At 36.1% G+C, this 10,231-nt stretch overlaps 1 protein-coding gene across 1 annotated transcript; it reads right to left on the bottom strand.

The window, feature by feature from the left end:
* Positions 1-262: 262 nt before the first annotated feature.
* On the bottom strand, positions 263-5,540 carry LOC114534666 (receptor-type tyrosine-protein phosphatase F-like). Its single transcript, XM_028556140.1, has 11 exons — positions 5,531-5,540; positions 4,992-5,291; positions 4,452-4,726; positions 3,983-4,112; positions 3,628-3,912; positions 3,202-3,495; positions 2,299-2,371; positions 1,614-1,869; positions 1,441-1,498; positions 1,138-1,317; positions 263-920 (listed from the first exon to the last, which is right to left on the bottom strand). The coding sequence occupies exons 1-11, from the start codon at positions 5,538-5,540 to the stop codon at positions 655-657; spliced, it is 2,127 nt and encodes a 708-aa protein (XP_028411941.1). The 3' UTR covers positions 263-654.
* Positions 5,541-10,231: the final 4,691 nt, after the last annotated feature.

The following is a 10,231-nucleotide window of genomic DNA, read 5'->3' as shown; positions in this document are numbered from 1 at the left end:
AGCGACATGTTAATATAAACATAAGTCCTTCGCAGAAGGAAAACTTTTCTTAGAAAACTTCACTTTGCTGTCTTACATACGTTTGTAAGTAGGACGACATTCGATCCTCATTCGATTTCATTATCATTACCGATTTCAGAAGAATATTTTTCTGCGATATGCTGCTGTACCTTATATTAGGGCGAGCGGGTCGTCTTACAGGTTTACATGCAGGGTGTATCAGATGTATCAAAAAAAGACAATTAAAATTCATATGGTTATTATTGAGCCTAATAGTACACTAAAACTTTTAATTCTGTAGCTCACAAAGTGAACATTTTCTACGTGCTAAACTTTTCAAGCGAAATGCGAAATATTTCGCCTGCCTGAATTAATTTATTCAAGTAGTCGAAATTCAAAAATATTTCGCATTTCGCCGAGAAAAAGCGCCTGTGGTATTCACGCCCTAAGCTGATGGACGAAATTTTACATATTTAATAAAAGTGAAGAAGGAATAACTTAAGTGTATTGTTAATGCGGATAATTTAATTTCGCACGTCCTTGAATAAAAAAATCAGCAAATGGTCTGATGACTCGAATTTTAAGTGTTATATATGTGCAGGGTGTTCAGCAATACATGCATTTTTAGTAAATATATCAGTAGGAATTAAAATCTCAATTGAAAGCAACATTTTCGTATTCCATTGATTCACCACTCCCCTTGGGATGACTTTGACCATTATTGGTCCCGGGGGTTTGCAGTGACTGATAAACGTTTGCTGGTTCTCTGTTGTCATTCAACGGCATGTAATCCGATGATTCCAGTCCTATGTCTGTCTCGTGTGGAGCCTCATTTCGCTCAATTTCGTCTGGAATCTCGTACACAGGGACACGGTCGTTCGCATTTTCAGTCTGCCGATTGGTAGGTTTTTGAATGGAATCTAAGAGATAAAAATATTAAATGGAAACTAACAGATTAAAAGACAGACATTTAAACAGCACATGCAATAGGATTGTGGCTGATTTTGAACGAAAAGAAATGATATCAAAAAGGTAAGCGAAGACGAAAGAAATTCGATTTGTAGCTCGAACAATGACAGCAATTCTTCTCCTTCATAAATCCTAAAATACCCGTAAAGTAAAATATGGTTTATTTACCCAGCTCCATTGTTTGGCCAACTCCTTCAGAGCTAGAATAGCTGTTTTGACGACGAGATAGATATATTATTACGCCAAACGAGAGAAGAAGGCACAATGCTAGAATACTCAGTGGTATAAGGAGATCAAGTCGGGTTTTGTCTTCCGTACACTCGTGAACTGACAGGTTTCCACTTCTATCTAAAAGATTTAAGATGTTTATCAGTTTGTAAACAAAAAATTATCAAGAAACGAAGAACACAGATAAGATCATTCAAAAAACAATGAAAAGGTTTGAATTTCAGGACTCAGGTAATCAGTTACTTGAAGGTCTTCCCATTGTGTGAATACTATCACTCCACTCTGTCGAGTAGTATGAATCCTAAAAAGTATATATGCGTTGTATCACACTTTCTAGATAGTAATGCATGGATGAACAACGCTCTGCAACTGAACAGTTTGAAGTTTTGGATATGAATATTTTTTTAGCTACATACTTGACTTTCAAAAAACCTTAAGAACACGACATAATATGAATTTGCCGTTAAGGGTTGGTTGTGGTAAGTCTCTTCTTCAGATCTGTAACTCTTGCCATCTCCTATTACGAACATCAAGGGTAAAACATCAGCTTTTAAATAAGCAGTGATGTAGGGATCCCGTGTGTTTGGCTGGAAATTTTTGAGATCACTTGTTTTAATGTCTTTGCTTGAAACTTGATCATTCCCAGAACTTTGCACGATGACCATAACTTCTCTAAAGCATTAAATGATATAAAGACGGTCTATTAAATTGAATACAAATAGAGGTTTAGGGTCCTGAGTATATGGGTCCCTTCTGAGAAAATAAAGTGCATCATTTTTATCCCGTCAAAAATGCCAAAAAATCTCTATGCGATCTTGCGCATCGAAATGTCCATCGTTAATGCCAGAAAATCCCGCCCAGAATGTCTAGCATGAACCTTGTCTCGCGTCACACTGATACCCTTACCCCACCTAAGTTATGCTGCCTACCCCCCTCCCCCTTCCCCGAAATCTTGGCTTGCGTCTGGATACATAGAATGTACCAAAGTGCTAAAAATTGTATTTTAATGTATCTAAAAAGCAGAATGGTTTAATGAATTCAATAAGCATGCAGGATCCATTGGCTAAATGGAGTAAATCAGTGGTCAAACAAAAAACTTACTTGATATATTCCTGTGGTTTTGGTATGTTTACAGTCAAAGTGTAAAACGAGGAGGCGATTAGATTGACTGGCCCTATGTAAATATGATAAATAACAATTCATTGAAGTGAGCAACTGTATTTTAAATTACGTGAATTTGCATGTAATGTATGCAAATCATAAGGTAGTCAATAAACAAGTACGATCGTACTATAGTGGACCAGGAACTGCGTGATCGAGTTTCTGAACTGCATTGTATTTACAACAATAGAGAGGACAATTTATTTCTAATCGTGTATATATATATAATTATATATATATATATATATATATATATATATAATATTATATATACGCGTATTCTTATATATAGGCTGAATATTAATGATATATAGGCTGAATATTAATTATATGTATATATTATTTGCTGCACATATAGTCAAGAATTGCTTGTAACTTGCTTCAACGGTCAAAAGTAAAAATTCGAACTCCTTCAATCGATGCGGAATATTGCTTAGAAAAATTGTGCCAAGTTTCATTCCGATCAAACAAGTAATGGTAGAGCCTTAGGGGTTTTTTTAAGACCCTCGCCCCCTAACAACAATAACAACAACAACAACAACAACAACAACAACAACAACAACAACAACAACAACAACAACAACAACAACAACAACAACAACAACAACAACAACAACAACAACAAGATTAGCAGCGGTTAGGGACCAGTTCCTGGTCCAATAAGAAAGCCTTGATAAGGAGATCTAAAAAAAATTTAGTTATCGTAAACGACATGGAGTTAGTCTGATATGTCTCAGAAAATTCACAACAATTTAAGATTTAAATGGGTAATCAAAGGTTCCTAGGAGCTTTAAACAAGTACGAATATAAAATAAAATCACGACTTTGTAAACAGGCTGATACCTTCATTTGTCGTTTCAATGATTTTCGCACTTTTGTTGCCAAAACCAACACTTGTACCAGCCGCAACAGTCACAATATACTTTGTCGATGGTTTAAGATTATCGATAGTATAAGACAATGTCGTATTCGTTTGAGTACACTTCGGACTAGTTGACATTGTTTGGGAAGAATAACAAACTTGATAGCCTGTCAGTATTCCATTACGTAGATCGCTTTCTGGAGGCATCCAGGATAATTCTATTGAATATTTACTTTGGAATGTATAGGTCACATTCATTGGAGGACCACTAGGAACTGGATTGAGGAAAAATAGAAATTATTGATACTGATAAAGTCCTGAAAGTGGATCAAAATATCGATATTCAATACAATCCAAGGAGTTTGATGTCATTTCAAATCCTTAAATTTATCCTTCGTATATTTTACCTCCTTCCTTGGTTTTAAAATCTACAGAAACTTTACTGCCTTTCTCTCCTGAACCATCTTTTGTTCCAATCTCAACTTTATAGTCAGTGTATGGTATAAGTCCACGAATAGTAAATTTATTGTCATATTTCTCTCTGGATATTCTGTATTGAAGTTTTCCGTTGATGAAAATATTGTATTTCGTTATGTAACTTGAGTCTTTAGGTTCTGGTATCTTCCACGTGACATCTGCCGAGGTATTCGATGGTGTAACTTTAATATCCAGTACAGGAGCAGGCATTTGGACTAAAATGAAACAATGCAAAGGTTAGTAAGCAACCAGTGCATTCACTCTTTCCCGTATTTTTATGTTTACCTTCTCCACAGAGTTCTATTCTCAGACAAAAATCATTTGTTCCAGTTGATTGTATTTTGATATGTCTCACGTTGTAAATATTGAAAGCTGTTCTCGAAGCTTGATAGCCGTTTTGGTTTCCGATGATCACCTGAGAATACGAAATATAAAAAATGTATAATACACGAATATCGTGTGAATATGATTATGATTATCATAATATGAGTATAGTTGAACAAAATAATTTCCTCAGTACTAACTAAACTGGATTAAAGTGTCTGTCTTAATGTTGTTGAGGTTTTCAGGATTATGGATTGAGATAGGAATGGTCAATTGATCGACAACACTCTTAAGGTTCTTAAGACAGGGATTAGTGTGACCTTCTTAATCCGGGAATTTAGGATTATTATTAGGATTATAGATATATATGACAACATACAATAATTATAAAGCGACAAATAATCATGGATATACCAATAATTGTAAATACCTGTCTGCTATTGCTAAAGCTGTCATCGTTATTGTATGTCATTGTGTATTGATTACTCCACTTTGTCTGATCTTTGTTACCCATTGTCACGACTCGTGTGATGTGATAGTCTTTCAAAAGATCAATCAAAAGATAATGTGTTTGTGGTGTCTGGGTACACCAACCATCTTTGGTGAATCTTGCATTGCTATAACCAGAAGAGCCACTACCAGAAAACACAGAGTCTGCAAAAGTACTTTCGTCTTGGAGTAACGCTGGTTTATCGCATATCTTACCTAGAGTGGAAATAACGTAAGACATTAAGACAAATTATTTTAGCCAAACTATTACCTGAGTGTTAAAGAAAATACCCGCAACCTCTACAAACCCAAAGTTCTAAAGGCTTACACTCACTCATTGCAAAAAACAACCCGCAAGCCAGCTGCGTGTAATTTCGTCCAATTAATCACAATGTTCGACAATTCAATTATTTTGATTCAAACACTGGCAGCGAGTTTGACTTTGCGACGAGTGGAAAAGAGCTTTAACTATTATACTCACACTTAGCATACGATATATTAACATTTGAAGTCGTTGTAGAGGGAACAAGATCGACACAACAGGATGTTCCACTTGATCCTGTGTTATAACACATCAAATCTCCAGATGCAATTTCTTCATTTGCAGCTATCTCCATGTTTCTAATAGTATTAGCGCCCGTTTCGCTAAATCCCAGGTGTTCACACAGCATTTTTTGACGATTCTTATCCCAATTCTCCTCAATAACCTTTCTCCACGTTGTGTAATTCTTCACTTCAATGAAACCTTCGTTGGGGGACTTTGATAGTCTTATGTTGGACGCTAGAACGAAAACATGACAAATGACATCTGGAATATACCGCAATGCAATTAAGTTGTCGAGACCATCAATTTATTGAAAATAGTTCCATCTGGACCTACCAGTACAAGAAAACTATAACTAGAAAAGAGGCACTGCAATGCTCGTATTACAACCACATTCCCAGGAAAGATTCTATGCAACGAGGTTTATTTTATCATGGCATACTTGAACAAGGTAGTGATAGATTGTGTGAGTGTACATGTGAGCATATAAGCATATAATTACGCGTGAAAATAGGAATGGTATGGAGATGGGGTATAATGACGCTCTTTTCAAAACGAATATATTTTACAATTAAACTTCAACTAGCCTAGCAGCCACATGGGACTTAAAGGAAAATTACAGAAAATTACGTGTACTGATTGACAAACCATATTGACCACGATGTTTCCCGTGTGGTGCATAAAATTACGCCTGGAAAAGTTTATACTCAACGTTCTTTATATTAGTACTAGTTAAGACAACGAGAATAAATTTTCTTTAATAAACTCGTGTGCATGTTTTATCACTTATAAGTATCAGGTGCATTATTACCTTTTATTATGGGGTTAATATAGTTATCCACACAAGTGTACTCGATAAAAAGTTCTTTCGTTGTGTCAGAACAATAATGTGATGACAGTAAATTATTGTCAACGGTCAGTTCGCAAGATCTTTTTCCAGCACAAAGAGATTTCACTTCACAACTTGCTTGTCCACTACACTGCGCATCAAGAGTTGCATTCACATCAAATGTCCCGCTTTTATTGAAATCACCATAATGAGCTTTGTGGATCACCATACGTTGTATTGGAGAACAATGAACATCTTTTATTTTGTCACCAAACTGCGTCACTGAACCTGACATAGAATGGAAATACTTAACTATGTAGGCCCCTGCTTCTTGGAGTGGAACAAGGTGGTTAGTTTGCCCCAGACCCTTATCTGCAAGGCCTCATGCGCCGTGATGGGACATGCACATGTGGCACAATTTAATTTTTTGCATTTTTGGGAAAAAAATTTGATGTATCCTATGAAATAAATAGATTAATTTGTGAGAATATCATCCGTATATAAATCCACAATTTGTCTATTTTAGCCGGATATAGAAAGACGTCATCTTGGTTGAAACCGTTTCTTTATCGAGATGTAGAATCTTACCGAATGTGAACTTTTGTTGTTCTTCTGTGTCGTCGCATCCATCCTTTTTCCGGATGATATATTTCTGATTGGCATCAGGTTGAGCACACGAGTCAGTCTTGGTATTGTAAAAAAATAAAGCTCCAGCATCTCTTTGTTTCATGCTATGTCTCACATCACGTCCAAAATTTGGATACTTTGTGGAGTCAAAAATGACCAAGCGTTGTTTGTATCTACCACCATCGAGGAGTACAAGCGTCCCCTTCCTCGCCATGTTATGCACCGCTTCTGAATTTGGCCAATATTGCAGTTGCGCACTAACACTCAAGCAATCAGACAGCACAGCCCAATATCGATGTGCATAATCATTACTCCAAAAAGAGGCTTTTTCAACTGCAATACACTTTCCAGAACTGGTGTGTCTGAGAAAAAAACAGCGACAACCTGCGAACATAAAATGTGTCATGAACTCATGGCCACCTAAACAGCTCAGGGCGGCGGGCCTAAATTTTATGAAAGGGTAATTTCATTCTTCGTGTGGGAGAGGAAGCTTATATTCTCATAGGCACATATGCAGGAGAACATATTTTTAACAATAGATCAGGGGCCGGTTGTATCAAGCCCGTTTAGCTTAAACGGTGGATAAGCTCAAAATAGAAAGCAAGTCTATTGTTTTATTATTCAACAAGCAAACTAAATGTTTTTAACCATAATACAAAGATACTGTTTACAACTACATATTCAGTGCATAATATTCAAGTTCACTCATTCAAGAGAGATGTAAGAGTGTTATTTAATTTTGACTTATCCACCGTTTAAGCTAAACGGGCTTGATACAACCGCCCCCTGATGTTTCTGAAACTCGTCTGATTTACTGATTTACTGATACCGGCCCCAGCACGTTTTAATGCGCGCATAATAATTACATCTAATAACAAGAATCTAACTATGACATTGGTATACATAGCGGGAAAGAAAATGGCTGCCAGAGGGCATGCAAGTCCTCACCACTGAGCTATATAATAATTCCTGGAGGACCGGCTCCTAATGTTTTTTGCTCAAAAAGTGAAGCAAAAAACATGGCGGATTTTGGCCTCTGTGACGTCACTTTGACGTCACCTGGTCCCCTTTGCCCATGGTAATTACCACTGACCAGGCTCAATTCTGAGCCCGCTACAGTAGATTCCCCCCCTGGTTTTTATGAATATTTTGTTTCTTCCGACTGCCGTGAAACCTTGTTGTTCTGTTTTTTTCGATATATTTTTTACCTAACCCGTAATAAAGCGTTTATTTCGGTTATGTACAAGTCATAGGTACTGTTTTTGCAAATGCCGAAACAAACAAATATTGGGCGAACATATAAAATATTTGATACGTGGACGAAAGTCGAAAATTTTACAATGATATGAAGCTAACAGGTTTTTTCTCTTTTCTTTGTTTTCAATTTCAATATACATTACTGTGTAAAATTTTAGAAATGCTTGAGTTTTTTTGGCATTGTCATAATTTTTTAGTGTCTTTTATGGATACCAATCTGACTTTTTGTAATGCACCTTAGTTTAAACCTTGTAAAGGTGTCCCTGTGTGACCTAAGAAAAGTCATTGATGATTTGCATTTGATATGAAATTATACCTAATAGCAGGAGTAGTACAAATATAATAGCCTAATGAATTCACAAAAATGCAACTGTGCTTGTTCACCCCTCCATAGGCTCCATTAGTCAGTCTATCATCCAAAAACCCTGATTAGAACAATAATTTTAGCCCTTTAATGGTGTGGGGGGGAAATGCATTGTCCAGGAAATTATAAAAGTTTTTGCAGATTGAAGACACACTGCTCAATTAATGCATGTTTTTATGCATTTATTTATTATTTTTAATCTGAAAAACCATTGTAAAAAAATGTCAGCCAACAACAGCCAACAACAGACAACAACAGCCAACAAGTCTATATAGTAAAATTATCAGTACAATGTTCCACTAATTTGCATAACAAGCCATCTCTTGTTGAATTCTATAGCATCTTCATCCTGAAAAATGGAGATCTTTTTAAGATTAACTGTACTCAATATATACAGTACTCTGCACCCAGAGAGAATAACAATAATACTAATCAACATTAAGAGTAAATTAAATGTACATTTATTATAAACAAGGTGCAAGAAGTCCATTAAACCATGATAAATTGACTTTTGACAAGGCAAACAAGATAACATATTAGACCTTTAACAGCCACTACAAGTCTACCAAAGGTTGAATCTGAAGTGGAGTGAAATATTTTGTATCAGCAGTCAGCACCTCAAAATTCAAAAGATTAACTATTGATAACATTTGCCTGACACAAAAAAGTTTTCCTATGAATCCTATCGTAATTAAGTCACGTACCAAAGGTCAAAAAGGCTAATAAAAGCAAATAACTTTTTATCGTTGACGCTTTTGCAGTTGTTTATACTATAGTAGTCCGAAGGCAAAAAAGTTCAAAAAAAAAATAATTTGAAAACTGGCTCACCTGAGGCAAAAATAGCTTTCCCGATAAGTGAATTAAGCCATTCACAACGTCATATGTAGAGCAAGAAGCCGCTTCCCCGTTTACTTTGTTGAACAGGGAAAAAGATAAACAATTTAATCTTTTTTAGAGGAAATACGAAAAAAATCTTTACCGAAAATCAAAAATATTTTCGTAAAGACCAGGAGGGATACACATAGTTTTTCACTTTGTATCGCGGTATGTCAGTGGTAATTACCATGGGCAAAGGGGACCAGGTGACGTCACAAAGCTCAAAATCCGCCATGTTTTTTGCTTCACTTTCTGATCAGGAGCCGGTCCTCCAGGAATTATTATATAGCTCAGTGGTCCTCACTCGTTCTACAGAACATCTAAGGTCAGTGGCAGCTGCTGCCCTGTGGGCATGAATACCGATAAACAAATACCAGATTATATTCCGATATGTGATTGAAGGAATGATTGATCTAATCACCAGCCTCGTACCCAGGCGCTTTGAAAGATTTGAAAATGGCGTGCGTGTGCGTCGCGCAGGTGCGTGGGACCACACGTGGGGGGGGAGTGAAAAAATCGCGGGGCTGACTAATCACCAAATTTGTTTACATTTCTCAGGCAAGCTAATCAGAATGCCATATACCAGCTAGGTTATATACCGTATGTGATTATTTCAAGCTATGGTGATAATCAGAAAAGAAAATAATATTCGCTATGTAAAAATTAAATCGTTGGACTCAATATTATGTAAAGTTGTCGCATTCATTCGACCGCAACCGTGAGAAACTGAATATTTCATATTGTATTTCATCCATGATTAATTCTACAGTATTTCATCGATCAATTATACCGCTATATTAATTAAACTCGTTTGATAAGTCGAGTTTTTTTTGAGGACACATGCATGCGTCAGTTTATCTTGATATTCTTACATCCTAGAATCATTAGGGCCATTTACACGAGGAAAAATAAGTCGAGACTTATTTGCCACGTATCAATCGCTCTATTGTGTGTCTTTATTGAAATGCCCCGCTGTAATAAATGACTAAATGAATAAACTGACGTAATTCATTTCAAGGTTTACAAGCTAATATTTGACTTGTATAGCCTTGTATTGACCAATGTATCAAATAAACTTATCATCCCAAGTCAGTTCTTGATAACCACTCAGTCAAATTTCAAATATTTAAACAAACAAGCTGTGTGTGGTTCACACTGATGTTTTAACAACTAATACATGCAGTCTTGTATTCATATGTTGGAATCATGAAATCAAAGCAACGC

This window comes from Dendronephthya gigantea, unplaced genomic scaffold (assembly GCF_004324835.1).
Source record: "Dendronephthya gigantea isolate DGI-Jeju-01 unplaced genomic scaffold, DenGig_1.0 000104F, whole genome shotgun sequence".
In the NCBI taxonomy this organism is placed as follows: Eukaryota; Metazoa; Cnidaria; class Anthozoa; order Malacalcyonacea; family Nephtheidae; genus Dendronephthya; species Dendronephthya gigantea.
Note: the sequence above shows the minus strand (reverse complement) of the source record. Positions and strands in the feature narration are given on the sequence as shown.

Coding starts and splice junctions, on each gene's coding strand:
- LOC114534666 (XM_028556140.1), bottom strand. Junction 4,727..4,991: donor TAATATATCGTATGCTAAGT/GTGAGTATAATA, acceptor TTTCCACTCTAG/GTAAGATATGCGATAAACCA. Junction 2,372..3,201: donor CATTGAAACGACAAATGAAG/GTATCAGCCTGT, acceptor ATATTTACATAG/GGCCAGTCAATCTAATCGCC.